We start from the raw sequence: 15,869 nt of genomic DNA, 5'->3' as shown, positions 1-15,869 counted from the left end.
ACAGAAGTTTGGTGTCCAAGCATCGCTATTCGCCAAGCAGATCAGGCAGCGTCAGCATCTTGTCATCGGCGCAGCGGCGACCAAGAATTGGAACTCCTTCTTTATTTGCTTCTGGGTCATCTTCTGCACTGCGAGCCATGCCTATCTCATTCCACCATCGGACCGCGCTGGCGAATGGCTGCAGAGGTGCGCCAATGTTGACATGCACCGCTACACCACAACACTCAGCTCGCGTCGCGCCCTGCTCAGTACGTTGGTTGCCCTCAACCCGGACACCTTTGCCGAGCGTGACTCCAAGGAGGACCGGACCGGGCTGTCCCGCGAAGGCATGGCGTGGGCGGACCCCATCCTCAAGCCCTCGGGTAGCCGAACGGCGTGGGAGGGTGCCATGCGCGAGGCGTTGAACGAGGTGCAAGCGCGTGAGCCAACCGCCATCGTCGCGGAAGAGTCATTCCGCGCAGCCCGGCCGGGTCCCTTCAGTGCCCAGTGGAATGAAAAGTATAAGGGTGGAGACTGTTACTGGAGCCCCTTTATGTCCGAAGGAATTTACATGGCTTCCAAGATCAAGGTTGAGGCGTCTTTGTCAGGGAGGAGGGTCTCCGAGTCCCCCGGACTCTCGAACCTCCAACATGTGGGCAAACAACCAATAGAAGCGGTTAGGGAAACCTACAATGATGTTGATAAAGGGCCTGTCTAGCACAGCGGTGCGAATGTCTCAACAGGCTGTGGAGGGTGGGGCGTGGGTGCCCGCTGGCGTCAGATTGGGGCTCACAGACTGTCAGCGGACCGTTAAACAAGAATACCTTCCTTTATAACTACCGAAACTCTTGCACTGATTGACCCAAGAACAATTGCACGTTATCATATTGGCCTATGTCGACTTCCCCAGCACCCGGACCCTACGCCCTGTCAAGCAGAGCCGAGGGAATGTCTGGTCTCGACGGGTGTAGAAAGAGTGGACGTGGTGGAAAAGACATCTCTGAATAAGAGCGTCAGCCAATTGGTACGCTCATCAAGTCACTCTCAATGTCTAACCTCTGAAACTATTTAACTTACAGCCTCGCCTCGTGGCTGCAAACTCACTCTGGACTCTGGTGCTCCTCGTACCCCAGGCGCTGTTTGAACGGCTTGTAAGTTGTAAGCCCCCAGTGTCAGAAAATGGCCAGACTGAGGCACTCCGAGTTCGCATGGTCGGCTGTCCGCCGGTATCACAATTGGGAAACCAACGTCCGGATTGCGCTTTCGCTGTGAATTTGAGGGGGGTTCATTGAACCCAGGGGAACTGGGGCAACGAAAAGGGGTCTCGTTGATCTGGCCCCGCCTCTTGATGCCGTACTTTACCATGAGAGGTTTTGCTAATAGGCAAACACAATGGACATTTGGTTTCAATCTCCGGCTTTCGGTAGGTATCCGTGGATCGTCAAGCTGGGATACCTCCCGGCCATGAAGTTCAACCGCCAAGTCTCTGACTTTTGTGGCTGGGTCATGTTTTGCGCTTCAGTGAATTATTGGGTTTAATAAATTGGCGCAGAGGCACCGGCACTTGGGCACATGCTGATGTTTTCGAGATGAGCAGAAGAGAAGGATCATGGATGTGATTCACTGGTGATCCAGTCATGGTAATCAACGTGTTTGGATTTACCGGCGAGTTGACATGGTGTTAGCGTTGTGTCTCAGACAACAGCCGAAGCCGGTTGGAGCGAAGGAAGGTTCAGCTACGCCCCGGTAGCAGGTCTCGACTTCAGTAATGGCGAGGTTCACCACGTTCGCGATGACACGCACTAAAGGGTTCTTCTTTGGGTTAGAGACATCGGGATCTGCGCGGGATCTGCACAGGAAGGATCTCGCCCAGTCTATCAAGTGGGCCTGACTGCAGGGCTGCATGCTGCCGGCAGTGTACATATCTCACTGCTGGGGACAATGGGTGTCTGACTCAGTCTCTGTCATGGTGTCACCCAAGCGTCTTCGTGAGTGAAATCTCTATATCATCGATAAGCCGGGGCTGTGGTTGTCTCAGTTCGCTCGGCACCGGGCGGTAAGGGCGGTGAACCTTACTATGTATCTGGGGCCTGGGCCCACTGGGGAATGTCTCAAGCCGTTTGGCTATCGGCAGCAGAGTCTGAAAGCCGTTGCAATGGTCTCAGAAAGCCCCATGCCGTTAGGCGAAAAACACTCCCTGTCTTTTAAGCCTGTTTGGCCTCGGGCACACGGCTCACTCGTTTTGCCCATCCCCGTTATCCCTGTGGAGATCTTGCTTTCCTCAACGGCCACAAACGAGCAGACAGAAAACATTGATAGACTTTGATAGTTTTACCACTCTGCGGTTATTCTCTGTGTTATTTGTCTTCCTGTGAGATCTACCACGGATCAAGAAGCGTGTAACGTGCAACTAATAAAGTCAGACCCAAGACTTGTCTCGGTGACTGTAGAGGTGAACCCCAGTAAAATAGCCAGGCACCAACCGCCAAAAAGCCCCTGAGCCTTCCACTGCACCACAGAAAACCACCCCTTATCCCCTCTCCTCACATCAAAACCCACCATTCCATCACCCGCCAATTTTCTTAGAACCTCCTCCATAGACGCCTCCAGCACCAGCTTCCCAACCTACCCGCGACGCAGCCATGCGCCTGCATGACGCCCAGCACGGCCATCCATTGGTTCTGGTGCTCGGTGATGCCGGAGCTGTGGCCCAGCGCGGCTGCCGCCGGTTAACAGGGCGTTTTTTTCTTCCAGCACAAAAAGCAGCTGTGGTTCTGCATGTAGCCGGGGGCGTGCACCGCGCGGAGGGTGGCGCCTTCGGCGGCGAAGGCTTGGTTGTGCGTGATGGGCTGTTGGGTTTTGTTGGGCGTGTGCGTGTGAATGGTGCTGGAGAGGGCTGGGTAGCGCGTGAGGAGGGCGGGTACGCCGCCCGTGTGGTGGCCGTGCCAGTGCGTGAGGAGGATATGCGAGAAGGTGGAGTTCCAGTTGCCTTGGGTTAGGGCGGTGGAGATTCGGTCACCCCATGCTGGGAACCCTTCGCCGGTGTCGCTGATGAGGCGTTTGGAGCTGCTGCCGACGATGTAGGGGTCTGTTCCTTATCTTAGAGACCCGTTCTCTCTCCTAAAACGGGAGATCAGCGTAACTGGGCTAATCGTATCGGCTGCAATTTTTTCTCTCGCTCCATGTCATTCGTGTGAAGGATGAGTCTATCCTGCGCTGTCTCACTTTCTGTGACGTGACAAGGGTCCTTGCAGGGCGCAAAGTTAAACCCGAGAGTTTTGTCCGCAACATCTTTTTTTGGGGCTCAAGGTGGTTCTCTCAGCTGCCTTGTTGTTGCAGATGCCTCCAACCTTTCAACCATTGAGGACGGTTCCCAGCATGACACCTGCAGGTGAGTTGTTGGTGATATTGCGATACGCTGGCAAGCCTCAATTTGACACGGGCGGCGATGCTTACTATGTGGTTGATCTGAACAAGGCCAACCATCATATGCCACGCCTGATGATGTTTTCACCTTCCTTTGCAGTGTTGTGTAATCCCCTCATCCCCGTAGATCGGCCCGGTGGGCTCGAATACGTGAGAGGTATGATTGGCTTCACTGCTTCAGATCGCCAACGACGGGATGCCAATACCTGGCCACGTCCTTTTCAACACTGTAATCATCTTGGGCACGTTATCTGCGGCAGGTCTTACATTCTTACATCGCCGGGGCTCCACTGACCGCCCAGATACCAGGTACCCGGTCCTCACCTCCCCAGACTCCTCGCTCGTGGGATAACCTCCGCAGCTCTCCTCGTTCTTTCACAACTGTGTACCATTCACGAAAGCCAATCTCACAGTCTACAAATGTCCCCTATGCCTTCCTTCTCACGGTATCTATCCCAGCCCCGTTGGCGTCGCCGCAGACATCGTGTCCCGACATCGTCTTCTGCCACTACAACTATGGAGTGGGATACGACTCCGCCAGCGGGAAGCACTCCGTCGACGGGGACCAGTCCTTTAACGGGGACCAGTCCATCGACAGCATCTGTCACGTCAACCACCGAATCGTTGGTTGAGCTCTCCAAGATGAATATCGTCTATTTCAACAATGAGTCTCGTGACGACCTCAAGGACCTGTTCCGTCGTCTCCATCGTCACAGCAAGGACCGGCGACATCCGGTACTGTCTCGGTTTCTTCACGAAGCCACTCTAGCCATCCGGGATGAAGTCCGCTTGCTTCCCATTGAGTTGAAAGGTTTAGTTCCAGCCTTCGAGTCAATTTTCAACTTAGTCGACGATGCGGATCTCCGCAAGGGTCCCCTGGGCGACGCCATCAAGGAAATGCTGCTGTGTACTGTCCAGCTTGCGGCATTCATTGGGTGAGTAAATCGAAGCAAGAACACGGGGAAAGGGAGCTGTCACTGATGATACACTGTTGACAGATACTACGAAAATAATGTTGAGGAGACTTATGACTACCATCATGCCGATGCTTCCATTCTGGGGCTAGGCACCGGTCTTCTGACAACGGTTGCCGTCGCGTTGTCTCCGACATTGGCTGACGTGGCGGAAGTTGGCGCTGAGGCGGTCCGCGTCTCCTTCAGAATTGGAGTCCTAATGGATGAGGTCTCACAGAACCTTCACCCGCGCCCATCTGACGGCAGCCAGGGTGGCAGTTGGGCTTATGTGGTTCAAGACATCACCGTTGAGGAGGCCCAGAGCGAGCTGGATGCTTTTCACAAAGCCGAGGTAAGTTTTATCCTCTCCCGTCGGCACTAGAGCAAACAAACAACTGACACCGGAACTAGAAATGTCCCGAGACCAGCAAGGTTTTCGTCAGCGCTATACACCAGGCAGGACTGACAATCTGTGGCCCGCCATCGCGGCTGAAACGACTTTTCCTGAAGTCCGACTTTTTCCGGGATTGCAGGTCGGCGCCCCGGCCCATATACGGGGGCATCTGTCACGCGAAGCACATCTATACCAGGGAGCATGCCGAGGAACTAATCCGTATTCCGTCGTTGAAAGTGGTGGATGACAAGTTCACTGCACGCGTCCCTGTCATTTCCCCTGCCACCGGAAAGCCGTTCCCAGGGGCGACTGCTAGCGAATTGTTCGGCAATATTCTCGAAGAAATTCTCACCAAGCCCACCACGTGGAGCAATGCCGTCGCCGGCCTCGTCAAGCGGGCCAAGGCGGCTACCATCTCCGAGTGTACCGTGCTCACATTCCCCGATTCACCCTCGGCCTGTGAGCTTGTCGAGGCACTGAACCTTGAGAAGGCCCAGTTTAAGACGAGGACAAAAGAGGTCATCACCTGGATTACCAACTCCGGAACGGTGCCCCGTGGACCCAGGGGTACTGAGCAGGCCAAGATTGCCATCGTGGGCATGGCCTGCCGCCTACCCGACGGTGCCACCGACACGGAAAGGTTCTGGGATATCTTAGACCAAGGTCTGGACGTTCACCGGAAAATTCCCGCCGACCGGTTTGACGTCGACACGCACTGTGATCCCACAGGCAAGCGTGTCAACACGACTGTCACACCCTATGGCTGCTTCATCCACGAGCCCGGCCTCTTCGATGCGCGTTTCTTCAACATGTCTCCACGCGAGGCATTGCAGACAGATCCCATGCAGAGGCTCGCCATAGTGACGGCCTACGAGGCCCTGGAGCGCGCGGGCTATGTTGCAAACCGCACGCCTTCGACCAACCTGCACCGGACCGGCACCTTCTACGCACAGGCAAGTGACGACTACCGAGAGGTAAACATGGGACAGGAGGTCGGCACTTACTTCATCACCGGAGGTTGCCGTGCTTTTGGCCCCGGACGCATCAACTACTTCTTCAAGTTTGCCGGCCCCAGCTACAGCATTGATACGGCGTGCTCTTCAGGTTTGGCAACGATACAGGTGAGTGAACGTAGCTTCTAACCTGGGACAATAACATAGCACTGCACAGTACCTAACTAACACGGTCAATTCCCAGGTTGCATGTGACTCGCTCTGGAATGGCAACACCGATATGGCCGTAGCCGGCGGGATGAACGTCTTGACCAACTCGGACGTGTTTGCTGGGCTTGGAAGCGCGAACTTCCTCACCAAAACGCCCAACGCATGCAAGACCTGGGATTGCAATGCTGATGGCTACTGCCGAGCAGACGGCGTTGTCTCGGTGATCTTGAAGCGGCTCGAAGACGCCGAGGCGGACAATGACAACATATTAGGTGTTATCCTCGCCGCCGGGACGAACCATTCCGCCGAGGCCGTCTCCATCACGCACCCCCACGCGGGACACCAAGCCGATCTCACGCGGTCGCTAATGGACCAAGCCGCCGTGGACCCCCTGGACGTCAGCTACATCGAGATGCACGGGACCGGCACCCAGGCGGGCGACTTGCAAGAAATCAAGTCCGTCACGGACGTGTTCGCGCCGCTTACGCCCACAAAACGCCGGACCCCGGAGCAGCCACTCCATATCGGTGCGGTGAAATCAAACGTGGGGCATGGTGAGGCCGTAGCGGGCTCCACGGCACTTCTCAAGGTCCTGCTCATGTTCGAGAAGCAGGCGATTCCGAGGCATGTTGGTATCAAAACCGCCATCAACCCTGCCTTCCCCAAGGATTTAGAGAAGCGGAACCTCCACATCCCTTACGAAAAGACTCCCTGGCTCCGTAACTCGGAAAGAAAACGCATCGCCGTGATCAACAACTTCGGCGCCTCGGGCGGCAACACCAGCCTCGTCATCGAAGAACCCCCCCTCCGACCAGCCATCACCACCCCCGACCCCCGACCAAACCACGTCATCACCATCTCAGCCAAGAGCAAAGCCTCCCTCAAAGGCAACCTCGAGCGCCTGATCAGCTACCTCAACACCCACCCCACCACCTCCCTGCCCGACCTCAGCTACACCACCACCGCGCGCCGCACCCACCACAACCACCGCCTCACCCTCACCGCCACCTCCCTCCCGCACCTCCACCGCCAACTCACCGCCGCCCTCCCCACCACCGAAATCCACAAACCCATCCCCTCCACCTCCCCCCCCCGCATCATCTTCGCCTTCACCGGCCAAGGCGCCTCCCACCGCTCCATGCACCTCACGCTCCTCCAGCACTCCCCCGCCTTCCGCACCCACCTCCTCCGCCTCGACACCCTCTGCCAGACCCTCGGCTTCCCCTCCATCCTGCCCGCCCTCGACGGCTCCCACCCGCCCGACCACGCCCACCCGCCCACCGTGACCCACCTCGCGCTCGTGTGCGTGGAGATGGCGCTGGTGAAGTACTGGGAGGGGCTGGGCGTGCGGCCGGATGTGGTGGTGGGGCATTCGCTGGGGGAGTATGCCGCGCTGCATGTGGCGGGGGTGTTGTCGGCGGCGGATGCGCTGTTTTTGGTGGGGGAGCGGGCGCGGATGTTGGAGAGGGTGTGTAAGGCGGGGAGTCATAAGATGTTGGCGGTGAGGGCGTCGTTGGCGGAGATTGAGGCGAGTGTGGGGGGGAGGCAGTTTGAGGTGGCGTGTTTGAATGGGCCGAGGGATACGGTGCTGGGGGGGACGGTGCAGGAGGTGGAGGGGTTGGCGGCGGTGTTGGAGGGGAAGGGGTTTAAGTGCTTTCAGCTGGATGTGGCGTTTGCGTTTCACTCGGCGCAGACGGATCCGGTGTTGGAGGAGTTGGAGGATGTGGCAAGCAAGGGGGTGGTGTTTCTGCCGCCGACCTTGCCGGTGATTTCGCCGCTGCTGGGGGAGGTGGTGTCTGATGGGAACACGATCAACGCTAACTATATCCGGCGGGCGACCAGGGAGACGGTCAACTTCCTGGGGGCTGTTGGCGCGGCGAAGCGTATGGGGGTCGTGGATGAGAGTATGGCGTGGATTGAGATGGGACCGCACCCGGTCTGCATGGGCTTTGCGCGGTCTATCATGCCCTCCATCAACGCGGCCGTCCCTTCGCTGCGCCGTGGCGAGGACGACTGGTACACCTTGGCAAATAGCTTGGCAGCCCTGCACGGTGTTGGCGTTCAGATCAAGTGGAACGAGTTTCACCGTCCGTTCGAGCAGGACCTGCGGCTCTTGGATCTGCCCACGTATGCGTGGAACGACAAGACCTACTGGCTCCAGTACAACGGCGATTGGGCGCTTACCAAGGGGAACACCTTCTACGACGAGGAGAAGGCAGCACAGGCGGCTGCAGCAAGTAACCCCCTGGCTGCCCTACACTCTGAGCTACAGACATCGTTGGTCCATCGTGTGACTGAGGCCGAGTTTGAGGGTGCGGCCGGGAGGGTGGTTGTGCAATCCGATGTGATGCAGGCCGACTTCCTATCTGCGGCATGGGGCCATAAGATGAACAACGCCGGTGTTGCGACTTCGGTAAGCAAGGAAATCCAAATGAGCGTCATCATGAATTGCAGCTAACCACCCACATCTAGTCCATTCACGCGGACATTGCCTGGACTCTTGGCAAGTATCTCGTGAACAAGCTCCAGCCCAAGCGCAAAGCGACAGTTGCCGACATCAACGTTGGAAAGCTTGTCGTGCGGGAAGGCCTGGTGGCACAGAAGAACACCAAGGTGCCTCAGCTCATCCAAGTCTCCATCACAACACCCGACATCGACTCAGGGGTCGCGCAGATGGAGTGGCACCTCGTGACAAACGATGGCCTCTCTTTGGTCGAAGAGGAACCCTTCGTAACCGCCCAGATAGGATACGGGCGCGGAGGAGACTGGCTATCCAGCTGGTCGCCGCTGCAGCACCTGATCCAAGGGCGCATCGAGGAGCTCTCGCGGCTGGCCGTAACAGGGGTGGCAAACCGCTTCTCGCACAACATGGCGTACCTCCTCTTTGCAAACAACCTGGTTGACTATGCCGAAAAGTACCGTGGCATGCAGTCAGTGGTGCTGCACGGGCTGGAAGCCTACGCCGAGATCACAATCCCCGATGGCCACGAAGGCGGTGTCTGGACCGTGCCGCCCTTCTTCCTCGACAGCGTGTGCCACTTGGCAGGATTTGTCATGAACGTCTCGGATGCCATCGACACGAAGAACAACTTCTGTGTCACGCCCGGCTGGGAGTCCCTGCGCATCTCTCGTCCCCTCGTGGCCGGCGGCAAGTACCGGTCCTACGTCAAGATGATCCCGACGGCGGACGACCCTGGGGTGTACCTAGGCGATGTCTACATCATGCAAGGCGACGAAATCATCGGTCTCATCCAGGCCATGAAGTTCCGCCGCTACCCCCGCGTGCTGCTGAACCGTTTCTTCTCGGCCGCCGACATCCAGAACCCCGAGTCCGGCGAGATCCCCATCCCCCAAGGGACACTAACCCCAACACCACCAAAGGCTGTAGCACCACCAGCCTTTTCCGCCGCCTTCACGGCAGCAACCCCCTTCCGATCTACAACAAAACCAACCCCCATCCCTGCCGCAGCAGCACCACTACCCAGAGCCGCCGCCCCCAAACCCAAGCCCCAACCAACACCAACACGAGCACCAACCCCAGCACCACCCCCACCCCCCGCCGCGATACCCAAACCAACCCCCGCCCCTGCCCCCACCATCACCTCAGCCCCCCTCTCAGACGACAGCGTCCCCTCCCAAGCGATGGCACTGCTGGCCGCCGCCGCCGGTCTGGAGGCGTCCGACCTGGTCGACGACGCCAGCTTTGCCAACCTGGGCGTGGACAGCCTGATGAGCCTGGTGATTGCCGAGAAGCTGCGGGAACAGCTGAGCATCACGGTGAATGGCAGTCTGTTTATGGAGTACCCGACGGTGGGGGATTTGAGGGCGTGGTTGGTGGAGTATTATAGTTAGGTTGGTGGGTGGGTGGGGGGTTGAGATGGGGGGTGTGGGATGGGTTTGGGTTTGGGTTTTGGGTTAGGAGTGGGAAAGGGGTGGGAACGGGGGGTTGCGGTTTCGGATCTGGGTTTTGGGTTTTGGGTGTTGGGTATGGATACTGGGGTTTTGGATTTGGGTTTAATGATTTTGGGGAAGGGATTAGTTTGTGACTCGTTTGGGTAACGGAAGCTGGGCTGTTGATGGTCGTTGGGTTGAGGATTCCTTCATTTTCACTCTTATTTCATACTGTCATAGTTTTTGTTTCATTGCTATCTCAACAAAACATCTTGTGTCATGTTCTTAAGAAACATAGGTAGTTTCTGGTATTTAAAATTTTCTCTTCCTCTCGCAGATTTAACATCTACTCTATACGCATCGCATTGCCCATGCCGATATCCAACTTATCAATTATGTGATCCGCGTACCATCACCAACTATCTCAGAAATTTGCCTTCTGGTCTCAGAAGGGCAGAGACCGCAATATATACATCCAAGTAGATGCCAGGTCGTTAACCAGACACGGAATGCCTTGCCTCTCACACAAGCGAACTAGGGGTGATCAGCCAGAAAGGCTGACACGACAGCACCAACAGACGCCACGGCTCCCAGCGTCCAAAACGGGATCTGGAGGTAACTAGACTGGAGCCCTGCAGCGAACAGCTTTCCGCCCAGCAATGGGCCAACGGACCTCGCAAGGCAGCCAAAGGACGCTGCGGCGCCGTTAATCCTGGCAAGCGCCTCGCTCGAAGGGGATGTCTCCGTAATGCTGTATAAGGCAACAGTAAATATCAGCAAGGATTGGCGTTAAAGTCCGATTCGCGGACTTGACTTACAGAACCGCCGAGCAAATATATCCCACTGATGACAACGCCACCTTCATCCACAAGACACAACTTTTCTCCCCAACCAAAAATGGCAATCCCTTCTAAAGAAAGCCAGATAATCTTGGCGATTGAAGCCATCCGGCAAGATAAAACGCTTAGCCGTCGGAAAGCCGCGACAATCTACAATGTGCCTGAAAGTACTCTCCGCTACAGAATGAACGGACGAACGCCAAAGCTAGAGTCGCGTCCTGCAGCCCATAGATTGACAATCACCGAGGAAGAAGCAGTTGTCCATTACATACTAGACCTAGATACGCGAGGATTCGCGCCCCAATACGCTGGTGTTGAAGATATGGCCAATTTGCTACTCGCGCAACGCGACGGCGGACGTGTCGGTAAGCACTGGGCCGAAAAGTTCGTCAAGCGACAACCAGAACTCAAGACGCGTTTCAATCGCGCATACGACTTCCAGAGAGCCCTCTGCAAAGATCCAGAGCTTATTGGTGCGTGGTTCAAGCTTGTGCACAACATGAGAGCGAAGTACGGCATCCACGACTGCGACTTCTACAACTTCGACGAGACCGGCTTTATGATGGGCGTTATCTGCGCGTCTATGGTAGTGACACGCGCTGATCGACGTGGAAGGGGCAAAGCAGTTCAGCCTGGCAATAGGGAATGGGCAACGGCGATTGAGTGCATCAATGGCGAAGGGTGGTGCCTCCCGCCGTTTCTGATCGTGCAAGGCATGTACCACCTCGCAAACTGGTACACAGAGAGCAACCTTCCGCTCGACTGGGCTATCAAACCAACTTCCAATGGGTGGATCGACAACGAGACCGGTCTAGAATGGATCAAACACTTCGATAAGCACACAAAGTCTCGTACGAAGGGTGTGTATCGGCTGATTGTGCTTGATGGGCATGAGAGTCACCTGTCGGCCGAATTCGAAGCCTTTTGCAAGCAGAACAACATTGTCACCATCAGCCTGCCGGCTCACTGATCCCATATAACCCAGCCACTCGATGTTGGGTGTTTTAGTGTCCTGAAAACGGCGTACGGTCGGCAAATCGAGCACTTCGTCAGAGCGCATATCAACCACATCACCAAGGTCGAGTTCTTCCTCGCCTTCAAAGCCGCCCACTTTTCCGCCATGACCGAGAGCAACAACAAAGGGGGTTTCAGAGGTGCAGGTCTAGTACCTTTTGACCCCGATTCAGTGATATCCAAGCTGGATGTCAAGTTACGGATGCCAACACCAACTGGTCCCCCCTCCGCCGCTGCCGATCCTTGGTCCTCCCAGACGCCACGGAACCCAACAGAGGCTGTCTCGCAATCTGAGTACATCAAAAGTCGGATTGCCCGTCACCAGGGAAGCTCTCCGACGCAAATTCTCACTGCTGTCGACCAGCTTGCGAAGGGGACGCAGGCGTTGGCGCACTCGGTTGCCCTAATGACGGGTGAGATACGTACCTTACAGAAGGCAAATGAGGCACTGAGCAAGCGGCGAAGGGCCAAAAAAAACACGTGTGCGTCTTGGAGGATCACTTACTGTAGGAGATGCACGTGATCTATTAAGCCAGAGAGAGGTGCAGGAACAGGTAGAGCGTGAAACGCGGGAAAATCGTGGTCGGCGGGGTCGAACAGAGACGGCTCCACGGCGTTGTAGCAAGTGTGGAAAGCCTGGGCACAATGCGCGCACGTGTCAGGGAGATGTGGTAATGTCTGATGTATATATTATTATTATTCATACTCCGCTATGCCCTAGGGCGTGCCGGACCCTCTGCTATTTAGTGTACAGGAAAACCGTGCCCTCCCGGGCCGGGTGAAAAACCCCTACCAACAATCAAGGAACGATGCGTTCTGGTGAGTCTACGTATACAAAGAGAGGAGGCCTCCTGGCCTCCGAACGGGGGCGCTTCAGGCCGCCGTTTCCAGCTCGAGCCTCCTGGCCAAGCTGTACATCGGCAGCCTCCCCGAGTCCATCAGCCAGTCGAGGATCCTCCTCGCAAGCCGTACAGTCGTGGGATTGATACCGTGTAGAACTGAGTAAAAGTCCCGTCGTGTCCGAATTCCAGTTCTCTCCCATCTTCGAGTCAACGGTGGGGCCAAACACCACACTACCAGGTGTTCGGCAGTCTCTCGTCCCTCGCCACACTCGCAGGCAGGCGTCAGAACCTCCGGGACTTCCCGTGTAAACAAGTAGTCCCGTAAGCCTATTGCTCCCGTCCGGATTTGAATGAGCAGTGAGCTTTTCGCCTTGCTGAGACCGTCATGCCTCCTTAGGGTTTCGTTCCGGAATAGCGTCTCCCGCTGATGGTCAAAGTCGTCCGCCGGCCTGGTGATTGCTCTGCCGTCCCGTTCCTTTAACCACCTCGCTCTCCAGGCCTCTTCTACTGCCTTGTCCGTGTCTATGGTTCCCCCCGTCCAGCGCATGATCGTGCCCGCGGCTCTCTCTACCGCCGTGGGCCCTTGAGGCCTCAAGGTTCGCGGTCGGCCCCTGTTGCCCCTCCTCGAGCTGAGTCTCTGCTGTATCTTGCGGCAGGCGGTAAGGATAACGCTCCCCGCCGTCTTCTTGCCGCCTTGGCCGTCGTCCAGATTGGGTTGTTGGAGTCGGTTTTCGAAATCTGCAAGCCGTTTGTTTAGGTATAAGTCCAATGGTGGTACCCACGTCTCTGTCTCGAGGTTACGGATGGGGGTAGACTTAAAGGCTCCCGCCACAATCCTCAGGCTCTTGTTCTGGGCCTTCCCGAGGGCCTTGGTGATGCCTTTCTTCACCGGTTCGCCTCCCACATCCGTGGGAATGTGGAACGACGATGCGCCATAGGCCAGCGCTGACCGGATGCACTTTGTGTACACTTCTCGCGCTTTGGCTAGACCCAGTCCCCACGTCGATGCCGCTAGCCTCGACAGGGCATAGCTCTGGGTCCTCAGCTTCTTCTCCACCGCCGCAAGGTGGGCTTTCCAGTTGAGCTTCCGGTCCAGCCAGACTCCCAGGAACCTGGCAGACTCCTTCGGTCTGACGGGGCTGGTGCCTCCCCCTGGGTTAGTGAGTTCCAGCTGGTTTGTCCACTGCCGTCGTCCCTTGTTGAAATGGATCAGTTCGCTCTTTTCCGGGGCAAACTTCATCCCCCGACTGTCCGCCCATCGCATGCATGTTTCCCACGCCGCCTCCAGTTGCCGGACGTTGGCCTCGGGGTTTCGACCAAACACCAGGAGGTTGGTGTCATCCGCAAACCCCGTTATAGCCAAGTGAGGGTGCTCGTCTTTTAGCTGCTTGTATAATGAGGAAATATAGAGGATGAAGAGAACAGGGGAAAGGGGTGAGCCTTGGGGGACCCCTGCCCGAATTGCCGTCGGTGCCGCCGTCTTGCCGTCGAAAAGAAGGGTGGCCTCTCGACCAGTCAACCAGTCTCTCGTCCAGAGGACCAGCCACCTCGGGTAGCCCACTTCTCGCAAAGTTGCTAGCAGTCGGGTGTGGTTGACCGTGTCAAAGGCTCCTGAGATGTCCAGTTGCAATAGGGACGCCGCACCCTTCTGTCTCCACGCCTCCTGGACCTGGGCTACTACTAGCCGGACAGCCAGCTCTGTGGAGCGGTGTGCTCTGTTCCCCATTTGTTCATCTGGTAAGAGGCCGTTGACTTCTGCAGTTTGAGTGACCTTCCTGGCGACCACTGACTCTATTACCTTCCCTAGGGTTGGCAGCAGAGCAATGGGCCTGTATCCCCCCGGGGTCTGATACACCGGCGGAGCCTTTCCTGGTTTCGGTAGTACTACAGTCTTCGCCCTCTTGAAACGGTTCGGGAACCATCCTAGCTCCAGACACCTTGTCGCCAGAAGGGCCAGCACTTCAGCTAACGGTGCTCCGCACGCCTTCAGAAGGCCCATCGGGAGCAAATCCTCGCCTGGCGCCTTCCAGGGGCTTGCTCTTCCTATCGCTTCCGTGACCTCGGTCGGCATCACTGCTTGTACAACGTCGAAGCCCGGGTTCCAGCTGCCCAAAAAGGTTTGATCTTCCACGTCCGTCAGGTTGGCCGGTGGGTCCGGGAAGAACCTCTCGGCCAGCGCGCTGGCCTTCTGGTCGTGCGTTTTGGCCGTTACCTGTCCGGAAGAGTCCTTAAATTCCGGTAGTCTCGGTGGTTCCGGCGGCAAAAAGCTCCGTAGCCTGGCCCATCTTTCCAAGCTCCACATCTGATCGGGCTTCTTTGCCTCGCTTGCTTCCTGCAGGTTGTTCCTCCAAGCCCTCGTCCGTGCTTCGCGCGTTGTTCTGGCAAGGTCCTTGAGCCTTTCGCCGAGCTCCTCCCAGCAGTACTCTGTCCGCGTCTCCTTCGCCAGCCTCTCGGCTTTCCTGGCCTTCCGGGCGGCCTGCTGCACTTCCACTGTCCACCAAGGAGAGCTGTAGCCACAACTCGCCTTCCTCCTTGGAGTGCTTTCCCCCGCGACCCAGGTGAGCCACTCGACCAGGCTGCCGAAAGCTTTATCAAGACCCTCGACTGTTCGGGTCCTGGCCAGCAGCCCGTCCGGTCCCGGGTCTGTAAGTCCCATGGCCTTGCATAGCAGCTCTAATTCAGCCTTCACCCTCTCCCTGTCCATCTTCTTCCAGGCCCAGCCATCCGGTTGGGTTGGTCTCGGCCCATGCCCTTCCCCGACCTCGAGCACTTGTGGGTAGTGGTCTGACTTTCCACGGCATTCTTCCCCGTAGTATACTGTTTGGAGGTTTTCCGAAGTCCAGAAGTGGTCGATGGTTGACGGGCGGCCTCGCTGCCGCCCCTGGGGAGCTCGCGTTGTCGCCCCCCTTGGAGTTCTGATGGTGAGGTCCCACAAGGAACCCAGCTGCAGTAGGTCTTCCGATTTCCTATCGTAGCGTCCGAACTTGTCCCACAGTGGGTTCTTTAGGTTGAAGTCTCCTGCCAGAACCACCGGGTGGCTTGGCCTTGGCCGCCCTTGCAGGGCTCTCGGTACGTTCTCGCCGCCGGGAGGGTTGTATATGGACCAAAGCTCGAATCCGGGGTCTTCCCTTCCGAGGTCCGCCTCTGGAAACCACACGCGGCACCAATTCTCCGTGGCTTCGGAGTCCCACTGCCTGATTTCAAATCTTTTGCTTACGTATATCGCTGCCCGCCCCTCGAGCTTGTGTACCAGGTGGTATCTGCTGCTCCGGGGGCAGTATGTAGACTTCGTCTCCTTGTTAATCCACGGTTCCTGCACCGCCAAGAGGTCGTATTTGGCCTCCTCCAGCAAGACTTCCAGTGTTTGC

The 15,869-nt window shown here is 57.1% G+C and overlaps 3 protein-coding genes across 3 annotated transcripts; 2 read left to right on the top strand and 1 right to left on the bottom strand.

The window, feature by feature from the left end:
• Positions 1 to 27: 27 nt before the first annotated feature.
• Positions 28 to 832, top strand: F5144DRAFT_559938 (uncharacterized protein). Its single transcript, XM_066788181.1, has one exon. It carries the CDS (start codon positions 203 to 205, stop codon positions 695 to 697), a length of 495 nt encoding a protein of 164 aa, XP_066645862.1. The 5' UTR covers positions 28 to 202; the 3' UTR covers positions 698 to 832.
• Positions 833 to 2,708: 1,876 nt separating this feature from the next.
• Positions 2,709 to 3,074, bottom strand: F5144DRAFT_481632 (beta-lactamase-like protein; the record flags this gene model as incomplete). The annotated part of the gene is made up of 1 exon (XM_066785296.1): positions 2,709 to 3,074. A coding segment is annotated over one exon (366 nt), but the record flags the coding sequence as incomplete, so codon positions are not given.
• Positions 3,075 to 3,921: 847 nt separating this feature from the next.
• F5144DRAFT_484603 (putative polyketide synthase) lies at positions 3,922 to 9,767 on the top strand (the record flags this gene model as incomplete). The annotated part of the gene is made up of 5 exons (XM_066785454.1): positions 3,922 to 4,340; positions 4,404 to 4,710; positions 4,770 to 5,873; positions 5,950 to 8,328; positions 8,388 to 9,767. 5 exons carry the CDS (start codon positions 3,922 to 3,924, stop codon positions 9,765 to 9,767), a joined length of 5,589 nt encoding a protein of 1,862 aa, XP_066645860.1.
• Between the last annotated feature and the right edge of the window lie 6,102 nt (positions 9,768 to 15,869).

The sequence above is a fragment of the Chaetomium tenue genome (genome assembly GCF_020726465.1).
Source record: "Chaetomium tenue strain MPI-SDFR-AT-0079 chromosome Unknown F5144scaffold_2, whole genome shotgun sequence".
NCBI lineage: Eukaryota > Fungi > Ascomycota > Sordariomycetes > Sordariales > Chaetomiaceae > Chaetomium > Chaetomium tenue.
Note: the sequence above shows the minus strand (reverse complement) of the source record. Positions and strands in the feature narration are given on the sequence as shown.

What these genes read in the sequence shown, in the direction of transcription:
- F5144DRAFT_559938 (XM_066788181.1), top strand. Translation starts at nt 203, where the DNA reads ATGCACCGCTACACCACAACACTCAGCTCGCGTCGCGCCCTGCTCAGT.